The sequence below is a fragment of the Ranitomeya imitator genome, chromosome 4 (genome assembly GCF_032444005.1).
Source record: "Ranitomeya imitator isolate aRanImi1 chromosome 4, aRanImi1.pri, whole genome shotgun sequence".
In the NCBI taxonomy this organism is placed as follows: Eukaryota; Metazoa; Chordata; class Amphibia; order Anura; family Dendrobatidae; genus Ranitomeya; species Ranitomeya imitator.
In genome coordinates, this window is record NC_091285.1 from 658,838,152 (window position 1) to 658,856,841 (window position 18,690).

Below are 18,690 nucleotides of genomic sequence, written 5' to 3' on the forward strand. Positions count from 1 at the left end.
TACAGCCAATGAAAACCCCAAAGTCATTATCTGAGTAAATTAGAATAATTAACAAAAAAACACCTGCAGAGGCTTCCTAAGCATTTAAAAAGGTCTCTTAGTCTGTTTCAGTAGCTCCAGGGCCGTATTTAGAGTTTCTGCTGCCCTAGGCATTTTTAGCGCTGCCTCCCCCTTTGGTGAGTATGACACTATTGGCAGTGACTTTGGCAAGAATCGCTGATGTGAAAGTCGCCTTTTGCAGCAGATCCGACAGTTTTTCCACATCTGCCACTTACAGCAACACTGCGTTCAGCCTCATTCATTCCCTATGGGACTTGCGGACATGTGCGGCACTTGCGGTTTTCCCGCGATCCGGCAAATGCGGTACTTGCAGAAATAGAAAAAAAAACGCTGCTATCAGTGTTTTTTTGTATCACCGCAAGGGCAAAACCACAAGTGCCGCACATGTCTGCAAGTAGCCATCACTGCCTCTGTCTGCACCTTGCTAGCTCATCCCTAACCATCCCTCCCTGACCTAAAACTACACTATAAAGCTTTAGAAAAACAATTTATTACCTGACATATTCCTACGATAATGAGGGCTCCAGGCTACGGCGTAGACTGGGACGGGCAGTCTCCGGGTCTCCATTCTCTCTGTGCACACCCTCAGTCCCTGCCTCACTGTCTGTGCACAGACCTCCCTCCACCGGACCCGGTAATCACCGCTCACAGTGGCATACCGGCAGAGGTGTATCTAGGGTTTCTGGCACCCGGGGCAAGAATTCATTTTGGCGCCCCTCCCCAGGACATATGCGATTTACACACTTAGTCATGTACCCACGAGCTCCTCTCCCTAATGCTCTCAATGTTCAGTGAAAAACAGAGAAGCAGAAGAGAAGCTCGATGTCACAGGACCACAAGTATGAAAATAACGTGAGTGAAGTGTCCAATGATGAGTACTGGAACCTGCAGAGCTAAATCCTGACATCGCAGCTTCTGAATTCTCACAACTCATGCACTGCACACTACTAGGATTCTCCCTTGCCGGTGGATGGTCATGTCAGCACAAGCATGTGATTTGGATACTTCTGACCACATTCCGACTAGACGTGCCCGGCCTCACTCAGTTCATTTTCATACAGTGAGGCCACATATGTCTAGTCAGCATGTGACCGCATGTATGTAAATCGCCAGCATGAGAGAATCCTGACAGCGTGCAGTGCTCACTGTGAGAAGTCAGAAGTCTGCAGTCACAAAGAATGACTGCAGACTCATCACAAACCTGGACATCCCCTTTAATGCTCCTAACATAAATATAAACATGAGCGTTAGTTAGTATTACAAATAACATTTACATCCAGGTACCTGATAGATGACGTCGTCTCTGGAGCCGTTCTCCTTCTTTTCTTCATCTTGTCCAGACCCCATGATGAGTTTTCTCATCCACAGCCGTCTCTGCAGACTTCCATCTTCTCCACTTTTTTGCAGAAAATTTCCACATGACGCCCTTAAAGATAGAAGTGTCATTATAATGCTCCTTAATGAAAAATTGCCCCTCACTATATTGTCTGCACAAAATATGACCCCCACACTGTCCCTCTTATGGTACATGCTCTTCACACTGACCTCTCCTTTCTATACTGGCCCCCTCTTCACACTGTCCTCTCATACTGTGTCCTCCCTATAGGGCCCAGTCTCTATACTATACTCTCTCATCACACTCCCTCTCCTTGGTATCCTGTCCCCTGCTGGCTGTGCCCTTACACTGTCCCCCCATGCTATGCCCCCACTACTCAGTTTCTATTCTCCTCTCACATCCCTCCTGTTCATCATACTGTCTTCTCATATATTTACCCCCTCACTTTCTATACTGCCTGCTCACCTGACTCCACATACTGTGCCTGCACACATCCCATCACCCTCACTCCCCATACTCTATCTACATACTGTACATTTTTCACATCTCTACTCATACTGTGTCCACATACATTCCCCTGTTCGCTCCTCATACTGTCTGCACCCATCCCCCATACTGTTTCCTCATACATGCCCCTCATTCCCCAGTACTGTTTCCTCATACATGCCCCTCATTCCCCAGTAGTTTCCTCATACATGCCCCCCATCCCCCCATACTGTTTCCTCATACATGCCCCCCCATTCCCCAGTACTGTTTCCTCATACATGCCCCTCATTCCCCAGTACTGTTTCCTCATACATGCCCCCCATTCACCAGTACTGTTTCCTCATACATGCCCCCCATTCCCCTGTACTGTTTCCTCATACATGCCCCCCATTCCCCAGTATTGTTTCCTCATTCATGCCCCTCATTCCCCAGTACTGTTTCCTCATACATGCCCCCCATTCCCCAGTACTGTTTCCCCATACATGCCCCTCATTCCCCAGTACTGTTTCCTCATATATGCCCTCCATTCTCCAGTACTGTTTCCTCATACATGCCCCCCATTCCCCTGTACTGTTTCCTCATACATGCCCCCATTCCCCTGTCCAGTTTTGTCATAAATGCCCCTCATTCCCCAGTACTGTTTCCTCATACATGCCCCCCATTCCCCAGTACTGTTTTCTCATACATGGCCCTCATTCCCTTGTACTGTTTCCTCATACATGCCCCCCAACCCCCCATACTGTTTCCTCATACATGCCCCCCATCCTGTTTCCTCATACATGCCTCTCATTCACCAGTATTGTTTCCCCATCTCCCCCTTTGCTCTTCATTTTGTGTCCTCGAATCTCCTGCACACATTAAATCCTCCCATCCCCACTACAAATCTCCCCACACACATTAACTCCCCCCCATCCCCACTCCAATTCTCCCCACACATAATAAATCCCCCTATCCTCACTTAAATTGTCCCCACACACAATAAATCCCTCCATCACCGCTCCAATTGTCCCCCCCTACCCCCGTGCACTTAATCTTCGGTGTCTTCAGCTCCAATGCAGCACTTACCATCAGTGTTCGCCTCTGTAGTGCGAGTGAGCGACATCGGCAGTGTGATCAGATCACGCTGCTCACGTCACTCTGACCTGGCAGTCAGAGCCTCAATTGTACTCACTTCTGTAGGATGCGAGTACAATTGATCCCTGGGCAGGGGCGGACACTGGCTCTGCTTTCCCCCCCTCCCATCTTGTATGCATGGCTCTGCTTCCCCCCCCTCCATCTTGTATGCATGGCTCTGCTCCCCCCCTCCATTTTGTATGCATAGCTCTGCTTCCCCCCCTCTCCCATCTTGTAAGTGTGCCTCTGCAGCCCCCCATCTCCCATCTTGTATATGTACCTCTGCAGCCCCCCCTCCCATCTTGTATGCGTCCCTCTGCAGCCCCCTCCCATCTTGTATGCGTGCCTCTGCAGCCCCCCCTCTCCCATCTTGTATGCGTGCCTCTGCAGCCCCCCTCTCCCATCTTGTATGCGTGGCTCTGCAACCCCCCCTCCCATCTTGTATGCGTGCCTCTGCAGCCCCCCCTCTCCCATCTTGTATGTGTGCCTCTGCAGCCCCCCTCTCCCATCTTGTATGCGTGCCTCTGCAGCCCCCCTCCCATCTTGTATGCGTGCCTCTGCAGCCCCCCCTCTCCCATCTTGTATGCATGCCTCTGCAGCCCCCCCTCCCATCTTGTATGTGTGGCTCTGCAGCCCCCCCTCCCATCTTGTATGAGTTCCTCTGCAGCCCCCCCCTCCCATCTTGTATGCGTGCCTCTGCAGCCCCCCTCCCATCTTGTATGTGTGCCTCTGCAGCCCCCCTCTCCCATATTGTATGCGTGGCTCTGCAGCCCCCCCTCCCATCTTGCATGCGTGCCTCTGCAGCCCCCCTTCCATCTTGTATGCGTGCCTCTGCAGCCCCCCATCCCATCTTATATGCGTGCCTCTGCAGCCCCCCCTCTCCCATCTTGTATGCGTGCCTTTGCAGCCCCCGTCCTCCCTCATCCTCCTCCCCTGCCATACTCACCTTTCTCACACCTGCGCACCACGCCAAAAGTCCCTGCATCTTGGTCACGGTGCTGCAGCTTCCATATTCATGACCTTAATGAGCGGTACCATGTGACCGATCAGCACAGGAAGAAGCTGCTGGCGCTGAGACCATTGGAGTTGCAGGCACCACTGGAGCCGAGGAGGGTGAGTATGATAAGTTCAAGGAGGCGAGGGAGGCGGGGAGGTAGGCGGGCGGCTGGCGGTGACCCCGGTCCTTATAATTAAAAAAAAAAAAAAACTCTTCCTCAGGTGCCACCCCCCGCATCCTGCCGCCCCAGGCACCTGCCCTCAAGTGCCTAGTGACAAACACGGCCCTGAGTAGCTCCACAATCATGGGGAAGACTGCTGACTTGACAGATGTCTAAAAGGCAGTCACTGACACACTCCACAAGGAGGGGAAGCCAAAAAAGGTCATTGCTAAAAAAAGCCGTCTGTTCACAGAGTGCTGTATCCAAGTATATTAATGGAAAGTTGAGTGGAAGGAAAAAGTGTGGTAGAAAAAGGTGCACAAGCAACCAGGATAACCGCAGCCATGAAAGGATTGTAGAGAAAAGGCCATTCAAAAATTTGGGGGAGATTCACAAGGAGTGGACTGCTGCTGGAGTCATTGCCTCAGGAGCCTCCACACACAGACATATCCAGGACATGGGCTACAAGTGTCACATTCCTTGTGTCAGCCACTCATGACCAATAGACAACGCCAGAAGCGTCTGACCTGGGCCAAGGAGGAAAAGAACCGGACTGTTGTCAGTGGTCCAAGGTGTTTGCAGATTAAAGTAAATCTTGCATTTCATTTGGAAATCAAGGTCCCAGAGTCTGGAGGAAGAGTGGAGAGGCCACAATCCAAGCTGCTGGAGGTTTAGTGTGAAGTCTCCACAATCAGTGATGGTTTGGGAGCCATGTCATCTGCTGGTGTAGGTCCACTGTGTTTTATCAAGACCAAAGTCAACGCAGCCGTCTACCAGGAAATGTTAGAGCACTCCATGCTTCCCTCTGCCAACAAGTAATTGATGCAAAAGGAGCCCCGACCAAGTATTGACTGCATTTACTGAACATACATTTCAGATTTTAAAATCATTTCTCAAGCTGGTGTTATAAAGTATTCTAATATACTGAGATAATGACTTTGGGTTTTTATTGGCTGTAAGCCATAATCATCAACATTAACAGAAATAAACAAGTGAAATAGATCACTCTGTGTGTAATGACTCTATATAATATATGAGTTTCACTTTTTGTATTGAAGAACTGAAACAAATTCACTTTTCGATGATATTCTAATTTTATGAGAAGCACGTGTATTTTTTGCTTGCACTTACTTTATAGTGATGCGATTGCATTATTATATTATTAGAATAATTACCTCTTCGGTTATAACAATTTTCTCCAAAGCAGCTGTGAGGGTTTCGGGTTCGTGGGCCGCTGTTCCGTCGGGGAGGAAGGATTCGACTGGGTAAGACTGGAGTACCACATATGTAACATGGACATGAAAGTCCCATCTGTGAGAACCCCCTGCAAATGGGAAAAAATACTGAGTGATTACACCCACAAAAAGGTCAATTCTGGCAAATGCAGCTCATGGTAAAACCAATGGTGTCGTCCTAAAGTACAACTCGTCCCGCAAAAAATAAGCCCTCACATGGCCATATTGACAGAAAAATTAAAAAGTTATGGCTCTGGGAAGGAGGGAAGCGAAAAACGAACACGGAAAAACGGAAAATCCCAAGGTCATGAAGGGGTTAAGGGTTTGCGACCTTTGGTGCTAAAAAGTCACATAAACTGGTTAATCACAAAAAAACTGTAACAGGCATTTTTACTCATGAACAGCCATTTTGAAAAATTTGGCTCAAAATATGTAAAAAAAAAAAAAACCAGACAAAGAAAATAAAAAAAGTCATCAATAAATCACATATGGTGAATCGGGCCTTTCATTTTTGTCTTATACCAGTTTTTGAAAAAAATTTCACACCAAAAAAAAAAAAATCACAAAAATGCGCCGAATTGAAAACTCATCCAGAAAACTTACTCAAGGGGGCGAGTGGAGGGAGGCGCACGAAAAGAAATGCGACATTGGGTAAAAGTCACATTTTTTTGGAATATGTCTAAAACATCTAAATAAGCAAAACTGTCGAGGAAAAATAAGAAAAAAAAAAAAAGTTTTAAAAATGAATGAAAACTTAAAAAGTGGCCACTAATAAGGAGCAAGTTACTCCTATGTCTACAGATTTTTTTCATCAAGAATAATTTTGAGCGTAAGCAATCACCTGGAGGAGGCCTCCGCTGGTGCACACTTACATTTTAGGTTGCCGATACCTTTCTACCTTAGCGTAGACCTTCTCCGGACATAAAATGAAAATGATTATATTGTCTGTGCTCCACTAGAGGGAGCTAGAGAGCAGAGTGAATACAGCTCACACATTGAAGCCTATAGTAACACAGAATGCAATAGCTCCCTCTAGTGGTGGCTTATAAGCTTTCACAACTCAATTAAGGCTACGGAAGGCAAACGGAGCAATTTTTATTATTTTTAAAGAAGAAAAAACAAACAAAAAAAAACCCTTTAGTACAGGAAATATTAGGGGTTTTCTTACTTGAATGTGCGATTGCAGTTACGGCAATGGAACTCGGCAAACCCCCACATCTTGTCATGAGGAACGGGATCGTATTTTTTGCGACAGCTGTGACACTTGGACACCTAAATAAACGGAGGGACAGCGTTTAATCTGGCATAACCCTGCTCTTTTAACTCCTTCCTGACATACACGGGCAGCGCATGTTGGGTGCGGGTTTATGGAGGATGCACGGCAGCTGAACTCCCTTCACCCGTGGCGAGTGCCTGCTGCGTCATACGGCCGGGACCTGCCTCTAACAGCAGCGACCAGAGGGATCTCAGATTGCTGCTGTTTAACCACTTAAATGCCACAGTCGCACCAAAGTATTGCATTATACTGTATAATCGATAAAAATTCCAAGTAAGGCAAAATTGCAAAAAAAAAAAAAAAAAAGCTTATTATTTTGCATCCTGAGCTGACGTTTTTATTGATACAATCGCCTTTGATTGCATTTTTTGCAGTAGTTCAACGTCCTATAAACCTACAATTGTGGCATTTCCATTTTTTTCTGATCACGGCGTTTACCGATCAGGTTAATTAATTTTATATTTTTATAGATCGGACTTTTACGGATGTAACAATACCAAATATGTGCATTTTTTTTCTTAATTTTATATGGGAAAACAGGGGTTGAATTGTAGTTTTATAAAAAAAAATTACTTTTTTTTTTTATCACTGTTATTAATAGTCCCCTTATGGAACTTGAACTTACGATCATCTGATCGCTTGTATTATCAGATGATCGTAAGTTCAAGTCCCGTAAGGGGACTAATTAACAACAGTGATAAAAAAAAAAACATTAAAAAAAAATTATAAACAGCAATACCATAGCAAAAAAAAAATCAGGGTCTCTTAGGAAAGAAAGCCACGGGCTAGTTTTTACAAGAGAAAGTCATCATATGTTAGAGCAGATGATGGCTGAATATCACAGCCATCATCTGCTGTGAAACATGCGGGTTCAGTTAGGGAGCTGGCATATGGCGTAACTGTACGTCATATGTCGGGAAGAAGATAAATACTTTCATACTTTGATAGATCGGACTTACCAAATATGTTTATTTTTTTATAGTATTTAATTTCTTTATTTTTGAATGGAGAAAAGAGATTAATTAACGTTTCTTTTTGTTTCTTTTTTAACAATTTTGTTTTTACATTTTTACTTAATTTTTTTAAGTCCCCCTAGGGAACTTAAACCTTTAAAAGTTTGATCACTTGGGCTATGTACTACAATACTACAGGATCACAGTATAAAGTGAAACTGATGTTATCCAATGATGCCGAATTTGTGCCTACACTTCACAGGAGGACGAAATCGGCAGCCATGGGGGGCCCCGAACGCCATGTGTAACCCATCGGCTCCCTCAAGATAATTCAGGCCATTTCTATGTCAGCGCTGTCAGTGATTGACAATAGCAATGAAATGGTTCAACCGCTGCGATTGGAGGTAGCTCTGGTCGCTGCTGTTAGAAGCGGATGCCGGCTGTGAAATACAGCCGATGTCTGCTTGGTATGGAGTAGAATCGGCTGTATACACCTCTGCATGTGATGTATGCCGAAAATGTACGTCACAGGGTGATAAGGGGGTTAATTTTACAAAATAATTAAGAATTTGTATAGAAGATGAGCAGCTCTCTCTTCCCCTCTACCAGCAGAAACTCTCAGCACGACCATAACTCGACCATCAATAACAAAGCATCGACTCTGGAGAAAGGTCCCTCGAGTAAGAGTATTATAACACTTGCCTCCTTCCGCTGAGGGACTCGTCTCCACCACATCTTGTCACAGTCTTTGCACGCAAACTGTCTGTCGTTGGAAGGAATCCGGTTTTCGGAGGCGTTGTTAAACATCTTCAGATTTTTCTCCGTCAGGGGCAAACACTTCAATCTTGCAGCGAGGTCCTGGGAATATATTGTTCTATCAGTGCATGAGTCCAAGGATCGCTCGGTATACGAGGGGGGATCGAAAACGTTACTACATTAAAAGTCGTCATTTCCCATCATGCCATGCACGGTAGCGTTATCCCTTATGTAATGTTTTGGAATGGTCAACCTTCAGAGATAGTATAGCACCCGTCAGAACGTTACATTTCAGGAAAGGGGAAACATAGTAAGGTACATCTGGCCATACACTTAATTAAGTGACCATGTTAGGTGCTCGGGTACAGTGCGCCAAAGCGGGAGCTTCCCTTTATTAGTGACGCGTCTGCCTGGTTAAAACACCTAAAGATGGAACTAACTTGCTCTAATACAGCATACGAAAAAAAATTAGTTATCGACACTTTTCCTTTAAAGAGTTATTCTCGTCATTGTAAATAGTTAAAATTGCAAAGTTCAATTTTGCAATTTACTCGTTATTAAAAAACCTCTCTGGATGTTTAATTCTGTTGTGTACTGCTGAATGCCAAGGTCACCAGCCACCACTGCAGTCTATCAGAGGTGGCAAAAGCTGGAAGCATACAAACTCTATCCAATACAACTTATGAGAGGGGCGCTGCTCTGAAGCTTCCAGGATCGCTGCTCCTCTGATACTGCAGAAGCAAAGCTCTCTACGTTTGGAGCATTAGGGAACACACAGTTCAGGCAGACGGCACCAGTCCAAACTGTAAATCAAGCAGGAGTGATGTCCCCCAGCAAACAGATATCCAGAAGGCAAAGGAGCGATGCAATCCTGCAGAAGATGTTGAAAAAACACGCATCAGGGGAACAAGGTGATGTGAGCGCATCAGGGGATCAGGGTGATGTGAGCGCATCAGGGGAACAGGGTGATGTGAGCGCATCAAGCGGAACAGTGTGATGTGAGCACATCGGGAACAAGGTGATGTGAGCGCATCAGAAGAACAAGGTGATATGAGCGCATCAGGGGCACAGGGTGATGTGAGTGCATAAGGGGAACAGGGTGATGTGAGAGCATCAGGGGAACAGGTGATGTGAGTGCATCAGGGGAACAAGGTGATGTGAGCGCATCAGGAGAACAGGGTGATGTGAGCCCATCAGGGGAACAAGGTGATGTGAGCACATCAGGTGAACAAGGTGATGTGAGCATCAGGGGAACAAGGTGACGTGAGCGCATCAGGGGAACAAAGTGATGTGAGCGCATCAGGGGAACAGGGTGATGTGAGCGCATAAGGGGAACAGGGTGACGTGAGCGCATCAGGGGAACAAGGTGACGTGAGCGCATCAGGGGAACATGGTGATGTGAGCGCATCAGGGGAACAGGGTGATGTGAGCGCATCAGGAGAACAAGGTGATGTGAGCGCTTCAGGGGAACAAGGTGATGTTAGCGCATCAGGGGATCAGGGTGATGTGAGCGCATCAGGGGAACAGGATGATGTCAGCGCATCAAGGGGAACAGGGTGATGTGAGCACATCGTGGAACAAGGTGATGTGAGCGCATCAGAAGAACAGGGTGATATGAGCGCATCAGGGGCACAGGGTGATGTGAGAGCATAAGTGGAACAGGGTGATGTGAGCGCATCAGGGGAACAAAGTGATGTGAGTGCATCAGGGGGACAAGGTGATGTGAGCGCATCAGAGGAACAGGGTGATGTGAGCGCACCAGGGAAACAGGGTGATGTGAGCACATCAGGGGAACAAGGTGATGTGAGCATCAGGGGAACAGGGTGATGTGAGCGCATCAGGGGAACAAGGTGATGTGAGCATCAGAAGAACAAGGTGATGTGAACGCATCAGGGGAACAAGGTGATGTGAGCGCATCAGGGGAACAGGGTTATGTGAGCGCATCAGGGGAAAAGGGTGATGTGAGCGCGTCAGGGGAACAGGGTGATGGGAGCGCATCAGGGGAACAGGGTGATGTGAGCACATCAGGGGAAAAGGGTGATGTGAGCGCATAAGGTGAACAGGGTGATGTGAGCATCAGGGGAACAAGGTGATGTGAGCGTATCAGGGGAACAAGGTGATGTGCGCGCATCAGGGGAACAGGGTGATGTGAGCGCATCAGGGGAACAAGGTGATGTGAGTGCATCAGGGGAACAAGGTGATGTGAGCGCTTCAGGGGAACAAGGTGATGTGAGCTCTACAGGGGAACAAGGTGATGTGAGCACATCAGGGGAAGAGGGTGATGTGAGCGCATCAGGGGAACAGGGTGATGTGAGCGCATCAGGGGAACAGGGTGATGTAAGCGCATCAGGGGAACAAGGTGATGTGAGCACATCAGGGGAAGAGGGTGATGTGAGCGCATCAAGGGAACAGGGTGATGTGAGCGCATCAGGGGAACAGGGTGATGTGAGCGCATCAGGGGAAGAGGGTGATGTGAGCGCATCAATGGAATAGGGTGATGTGAGCGCATCAGGGGAACAGGGTGATGTGAGCGCATCAGGGGAACAAAGTGATGTGAGGACATCAGGGGCACAGGGTGATGTGAGTGCATCATGGGAACAGGGTGATGTGAGCGCATCAGGGGAACAGGGTGATGTGAGCGCATCAGGGGAACAAAGTGATGTGAGGACATCAGGGGCACAGGGTGATGTGAGCGCATCAGGGGAACAGGGTGATGTGAGCGCATCAGGGGAACAGGGTGATGTGAGCGCATCAGGGGAACAAAGTGATGTGAGGACATCAGGGGCACAGGGTGATGTGAGTGCATCAGGGGAACAGGGTGATGTGAGCGCATCAGGGGAACAAGGTGATGTGAGTGCATCAGGGGAACAAGGTGATGTGAGTGCTTCAGGGGAACAAGGTGATGTGAGCGCATCAGGGGAACAGGGTGATGTGAGCGCATCAGGGGAAGAGGGTAATGTGAGTGCATCAGGGGAACAGGGTGATGTGAGCGCATCAGGGGAACAAGGTGATGTGAGCGTATCAGGGGAACAAGGTGATGTGAGCGCTTCAGGGGAACAAGGTGACGTGAGCGCTTCAGGGGAACAAGGTGATGTGAGCACATCAGGGGAAGAGGGTGATGTGAGTGCATCAAGGGAACAGGGTGATGTGAGCGCATCAGGGGAACAGGGTGATGTGAGCGCATCAGGGGAAGAGGGTGATGTGAGTACATCAATGGAACAGGGTGATGTGAGCGCATCAGGGGAACAGGGTGATGTGAGCGCATCAGGGGAAGAGGGTAATGTGAGTGCATCAGGGGAACAGGGTGATGTGAGCGCATCAGGGGAACAAGGTGATGTAAGTGCATCAGGGGAACAAGGTGATGTGAGTGCTTCAGGGGAACAAGGTGATGTGAGCGCTTCAGGGGAACAAGGTGATGTGAGCACATCAGGGGAAGAGGGTGATGTGAGTGCATCAAGGGAACAGGGTGATGTGAGCGCATCAGGGGAACAGGGTGATGTGAGCGCATCAGGGGAAGAGGGTGATGTGAGCGCATCAATGGAACAGGGTGATGTGAGCGCATCAGGGGAACAGGGTGATGTGAGCGCATCAGGGAAACAAAGTGATGTGAGGACATCAGGGGCACAGGGTGATGTGAGCGCATCAGGGGAACAGGGTGATGTGAGCACATCAGGGGAACAGGGTGATGTGAGCGCATCAGGGGAACAAAGTGATGTGAGGACATCAGGGGCACAGGGTGATGTGAGCGCATCAGGGGAACAAGGTGATGTGAACGCATCAGGGGAACAAGGTGACATGAGCGCATCAGGGGAACAAGGTGATGTGAGCTTCAGGGGAACAAGGTCATGTGAGCTCATCAGGGGCACAGGGTGATGTGAGAGCATCAGGGGAACAAAGTGATGTGAGGACATCAGGGGCACAGGGTGATGTGAGTGCATCAGGGGAACAGGGTGATGTGAGCGCATCAGGGGAACAGGGTGATGTGAGCGCATCAGGGGAACAAAGTGATATGAGGACATCAGGGGCACAGGGTGATGTGAGCGCATCAGGGGAACAGGGTGATGTGAGCGCATCAGGGGAACAGGGTGATGTGAGCGCATCAGGGGAACGAAGTGATGTGAGGACATCAGGGGCACAGGGTGATGTGAGCGCATCAGGGGAACAGGGTAATGTGAGTGCATCAGGGGAACAGGGTGATGTGAGCGCATCAGGGGAACAAGGTGATGTGAGTGCATCAGGGGAACAAGGTGATGTGAGCGCTTCAGGAGAACAAGGTGATGTGAGTGCTTCAGGGGAACAAGGTGATGTGAGCGCATCAGGGGAACAGGGTGATGTGAGCGCATCAGGGGAAGAGGGTAATGTGAGTGCATCAGGGGAACAGGGTGATGTGAGCGCATCAGGGGAACAAGGTGATGTGAGCGTATCAGGGGAACAGGGTGATGTGAGCGCATCAGGGGAACAGGGTGATGTGAGCGCATCAGGGGAACAAAGTGATGTGAGGACATCAGGGGCACAGGGTGATGTGAGCGCATCAGGGGAACAGGGTAATGTGAGTGCATCAGGGGAACAGGGTGATGTGAGCGCATCAGGGGAACAAGGTGATGTGAGTGCATCAGGGGAACAAGGTGATGTGAGCGTTTCAGGAGAACAAGGTGATGTGAGTGCTTCAGGGGAACAAGGTGATGTGAGCGCATCAGGGGAACAGGGTGATGTGAGCGCATCAGGGGAAGAGGGTAATGTGAGTGCATCAGGGGAACAGGGTGATGTGAGCGCATCAGGGGAACAAGGTGATGTGAGCGTATCAGGGGAACAAGGTGATGTGAGCGCTTCAGGGGAACAAGGTGATGTGAGCTCTTCAGGGGAACAAGGTGATGTGAGCACATCAGGAGAAGAGGGTGATGTGAGTGCATCAAGGGAACAGGGTGATGTGAGCGCATCAGGGGAACAGGGTGACGTGAGCGCATCAGGGGAAGAGGGTGATGTGAGCGCATCAATGGAACAGGGTGATGTGAGCGCATCAGGGGAACAGGGTGATGTGAGCGCATCAGGGGAAGAGGGTAATGTGATTGCATCAGGGGAACAGGGTGATGTGAGCGCATCAGGGGAACAAGGTGATGTGAGTGCATCAGGGGAACAAGGTGATGTGAGCGCTTCAGGGGAACAAGGTGATGTGAGCGCTTCAGGGGAACAAGGTGATGTGAGCACATCAGGGGAAGAAGGTGATGTGAGTGCATCAAGGGAACAGGGTGATGTGAGCGCATCAGGGGAACAGGGTGATGTGAGCGCATCAGGGGAAGAGGGTGATGTGAGCGCATCAGGGGAACAAAGTGATGTGAGCGCATCAGGGGAACAAAGTGATGTGAGGACATCAGGGGCACAGGGTGATGTGAGCGCATCAGGGGAACAGGGTGATGTGAGCACATCAGGGGAACAGGGTGATGTGAGCGCATCAGGGGAACAAGGTGATGTGAGCATCAGGGGAACAAGGTGACGTGAGCGCATCAGGTGAACAAGGTGATGTGAGCGCACCAGGGAAACAGGGTGATGTGAGCGCATCAGGGGAACAAGGTGATGTGAGCATCAGGGGAACAGGGTGATGTGAGCGCATCAGGGGAACAAGGTGATGTGAGCATCGAGGGAACAAGGTGACGTGAGCGCATCAGGTGAACAAGGTGATGTGAGCGCATCAGGGGAACAGGGTGATGTGAGCGCATCAGGGGAAAAGGGTGATGTGAGGACATCAGGGGAACAGGGTGATCTGAGTGCATAAGGGGAACAGGGTGATGTGAGCTTCAGGGGAACAAGGTGATGTGAGCGCATCAGGGGAACAAGGTGATGTGCGCGCATCAGGGGAACAGGGTGATGTGAGCGCATCAGGGGAACAAAGTGATGTGAGTGCATCAGGGGAACAAGGTGATGTGAGCGCTTCTGGGGAACAAGGTGATGTGAGTGCATCAGGGGAACAAGGTGATGTGAGCACATCAGGGGAAGAGGGTGATGTGAGCGCATCAAGGGAACAGGGTGATGTGAGCGCATCAGGGGAACAGGGTGATGTGAGCGCATCAGGGGAACAAAGTGATGTGAGGACATCAGGGGCACAGGGTGATGTGAGCGCATCAGGGGAACAGGGTGATGTGAGCGCATCAGGGGAACAGGGTGATGTGAGCGCATCAGGGGAACAGGGTGATGTGAGCGCATAAGAGGAACAGGGTGATGTGAGCATCAGGGGAACAAGGTGACATGAGCGCATCAGGGGAACAAGGTGATGTGAGCACCAGGGGAACAAGGTCATGTGAGCGCATTAGGGGAACAGGGTGATGTGAGCGCATCAGGGGAACACGGTGATGTGAGCGCATAAGGGGAACAGGGTGATGTGAGCGCATAAGGGGAACAGGGTGATGTGAGCACATCAGGGGCACAGGGTGATGTGAGCGCATCAGGGGAACAGGGTGATGTGAGCGCATCAGGGGAACAAGGTGATGTGACTATCAGGGGCACAGGGTGATGTGAGTCGTTTTAGTTTTTTTATTGTAAGTCAGTACTTCAGGGTTAAAACTGTGGGGTGAGGCATCATACTGTGTTGGGAAGCTGTGGGGGCCACATACTGTGTTAGGGGGCATCATACTTTGTGGGGGACAGTGAGGATATCATACTGTGTGGGGGTCAGTGAGGGTATCATACTGTGTGTGGGCTGTGCGGGCATCCTTCTGTGTGGGGTGCTATGGGGGAATCATGCTGTGCTGGGAACTAATAGTACATCTATACTTTTTATATATACGCAAAGGGGTGTTTTTAAGTTTTTACATTTCTTTAATAGGTTAGACAGGATGAAAATAAGCACGTTTGAAATTGACTGCTTTTTCTATCTGGTGTCATTCTCTTGTAAATCATAATTTTTATTTCTATAGAACCAACATATTCCACAGCAGTTTACAGTTAAGTAGAGACATGTACAGACAATAATAACAATATAATGTAACGCATTTCAACAGTTACAGGAGAATTGAGAGGCCTGCTTGAAATGAGAACTTTTATCTTTTATAGTGTACAGCTCATATCCATGGAGCCCGATCTCTAGGGCCTGGCCCAGAGGAGCGGTAGGGGTTAACTCAACATCCCAGTCAGCTCTCTCCAGCCTGTTATGATCTGGTGATTAAGGAGCGACATGCGTCTAGCTCTGAGCAGGTGGCAACTATACTGACCGCAGTCCCTAAGCTCAACACAACACTAGAAGTAGCCGTGGAATGCTCCTAACTCTGCCTAGGCATCTCGTCACAGCCTAAAAGCTAACTACCCCTAAAGATAGAAGCAGGAAAACTATCTTGCCTCAGAGAAAATCCCCAAAGGATAGATAAGCCCCCCACAAATAATGACTGTGAGAGGAGAAGGAAATGACATACGTAGTATGAAACAAGATTTAGCACAGGAGGCCACTTCTAGCTAGATAGAAAATAGTACAGGACAGAACACTGTGCGGCCAGTAATAAAAACTAGAAAAAGTCCACCACAGAGAAATGCAAAAATCTCCACACCTGACTAAAGGTGTGGAAGGGCAAACTCTGCTGCCCAGAGCTTCCAGCTTATCTGAATAGATCCATACTGAAAAGCTGGACAAATGAACAAAAACAAAGAAAGTGCTGAACAACAAAGTCCACAACAAGAGATCCGCAAAAGGACAAGCAAGGACTTAGCTTTGAAGAACTGGTCAGAGTGTCAGGAAAGTCCTAAGAGCAATGACTCCAGGCAGGAACAATTGACAACTGGCATTGAATGAGGGATAAGGCCAGACTAATATAGCCGAGCCAGAAAGACGATCAGTGAAAACAGCTGCTGAAGCTAAATCCAAGAAGCAGCCATACCACTAAAAACCACAGGAGGGAGCCAAAGAGCAGAACTCACAAAAATGCTACTTACAACCACCGGAGGGAGCCCAAGAGCGGAATTCACAACACCAGCCTCTTCATTTCTATACAGCAGTTATCAGCTCACTTCCCGCTGATCTTCCACACTTGTAAATTGCCAGCCTGGCAGCTTTCACATCAGGACTGATAATCACTGTTCTCACTGTTCAGCTGTGTGATTGTTCAAATGCCCTGTTATCTCTATGTGTCAATACAGTGATAGTGTAGACTGAGAACAAACCACAGATACAGTTATATGAAAAAGTTTGGGCACCCCTATTAATCTTAAGCTTAATGTTTTTTTATAAATTGTTTTTTTTGCCACAGCTATTTCAGTTTCATATATCTAATAACTGTTGGACACAGTAATGTTTCTGTCTTGAAATGAGGTTTATGGTACTAACAGAAAATGTGCAATCTGCATTCAAACAAAATTTGACAGGTGCATAAGTATGGGGACCCTTATCATTTTCTTGTTTTAAATACTCCTACCTACTTTTTACTGACTTACTAAAGCACTTTTCTTGGTTTTCTAACCTCATGAGCTTTGAACTTCATAGCCAGGTGTATGCAATCATGAGAAAAGCTACTTAAAGTGGCCTCTTGCAAGTTGTTCTCCTGTTTGAATCTCCTCTGAAGAGTGGCATCATGGGCTCCTCAAAACAACTGTCTAATGATCTGAAAACAAAGATTACACTGGTCAACAGCATTTTTGGTGCCAAAGATATTTCATCGAATTTAGGGTAACTTTGGGGTGCTGATTCTGAATATGTCATCAGTTTTGCCAGATTGGCTCAAGTTTTTGAGATTTTTGGTTTCTTATTTATAGCACTTGTTGGTAAATGCGACGCATCATCTCATTAATTTCTTTGGATTAGTACTTGAACTGAGCAGTTCTCAATATAGTTTTGTGTTAATTAGTGTTCTAAAAGTTTGTTCATAGCTTGATTTTTGCACTAACTTTATGTTGTTGTCTGTTTTCCAGTGAAAAGCATGAACTCATCAAGAAGAAGTTGTCTTAACGATCCAGACTCATTCTGTTACATTTGTGGTGAATACACACTGCCAAAACATAGAAGAAACATAACAGACTTCGTAAAAAAAAGTGTATTTTGCCTATTTTGGGGTTATGCTTGGGGACCAAGACAAGTTTTGGGCACCACACATAGTGTGCAAAGCATGTATCGAATTATTACGAAAATGGAGCAAAGGACAAAGAAAAAGCTTCAAATTTGGTGTTCCAATGGTGTGGAGAGAGCAAAAAAATCATCATGATGACTGTTATTTCTGTGCAGTGCAAGTGCAAGGATTCAATAAGCATAAGAAACGAAAATGGGAGTAACCTAACATGGAATCTGCAAGAAGGCCTGTCCCTCATTGTGAAGATGTGCCTGTACCTGTGTTTACCATGTTACCTGACCTTCCCCCACCTGATGATGATGATGAAGTGTGTTTTGGCAGTGTGTATTCACCACAAATGTAACAGAATGAGTCTGGATCGTTAAGACAACTTCTTCTTGATGAGTTCATGCTTTTCACTGGAAAACAGACAACATAAAGTTAGTGCAAAAATCAAGCTATGAACAAACTTTTAGAACACTAATTAACACAAAACTATATTGAGAACTGCTCAGTTCAAGTACTAATCCAAAGAAATTAATGAGATGATGCGTCGCATTTACCAACAAGTGCTATAAATAAGATACCAAAAATCTCAAAAACTTGAGCCAATCTGGCAAAACTGATAGCATATTCAGAATCAGCACCCCAAAAATACCCCAAATTCATTAAAATATTTTGGACACCAGAAAAAAAAATTTTTTTTTGTTGACCTGTGTTATTCAACATAGTTGTTCAGGGGAAGGATACAAAAAGCTGTCTCAGAGATTTAACCTGTCAATTTCCACTGTGAGGAACATAGTAAAGAAATGGAAGAACACAGGTACAGTTCTTGTTAAGGCCAGAAGTGGCAGGCCAAGAAAAACATCAGAAAGGCAAGAGAAGAAGAATGGTGAGATCAGTCAAGGACAATCCTCAGACCACCTCCAGAGAGCTGCAGCATCAACTTGCTGCAGATGGTGTCACTGTGCATTGGTCAACTATACAACGCACTTTGCACAAGGAGAAGCTGTATGAGAGAGTGATGCGAAAGAAGCCGTTTCTGCAAGCACGCCACAAACAGAGTCGGCTGAGGTATGCAAAAGCACATTTGGAGAAGCCAATTTCTTTTTGGAAGAAGGTCCTGTGGACTGATGAAACCAAGATTGAGTTGTTTGGTCATACAAAAAGGCGTTATGCATGGCGACCAAAAAACACAGCATTCCAAGAAAAACACTTGCTACCCACAGTAAAATTTGGTGGAGGTTCCATCATGCTTTGGGGCTGTGTGGCCAATGCCGGCACCGGGAATCTTGTTA

The 18,690-nt window shown here is 47.5% G+C and overlaps 1 protein-coding gene across 4 annotated transcripts in view; it reads right to left on the minus strand.

Annotated features, from left to right (window-relative positions):
- The window catches only part of SHFL (shiftless antiviral inhibitor of ribosomal frameshifting), a 57,948-nt gene that overhangs the window by 2,946 nt on the left and 36,312 nt on the right, over positions 1 to 18,690 (minus strand). For all 4 annotated transcript variants that reach the window (XM_069767066.1, XM_069767068.1, XM_069767067.1 and 1 more), the window contains 3 exons: positions 8,319 to 8,474; positions 6,556 to 6,659; positions 5,328 to 5,476 (listed from right to left, as the gene is read on the minus strand). In XM_069767066.1, coding sequence (XP_069623167.1) covers positions 5,328 to 5,476; positions 6,556 to 6,659; positions 8,319 to 8,474 — 409 coding nt within the window. The remainder of the gene's footprint in view (positions 1 to 5,327; positions 5,477 to 6,555; positions 6,660 to 8,318; positions 8,475 to 18,690) is intronic.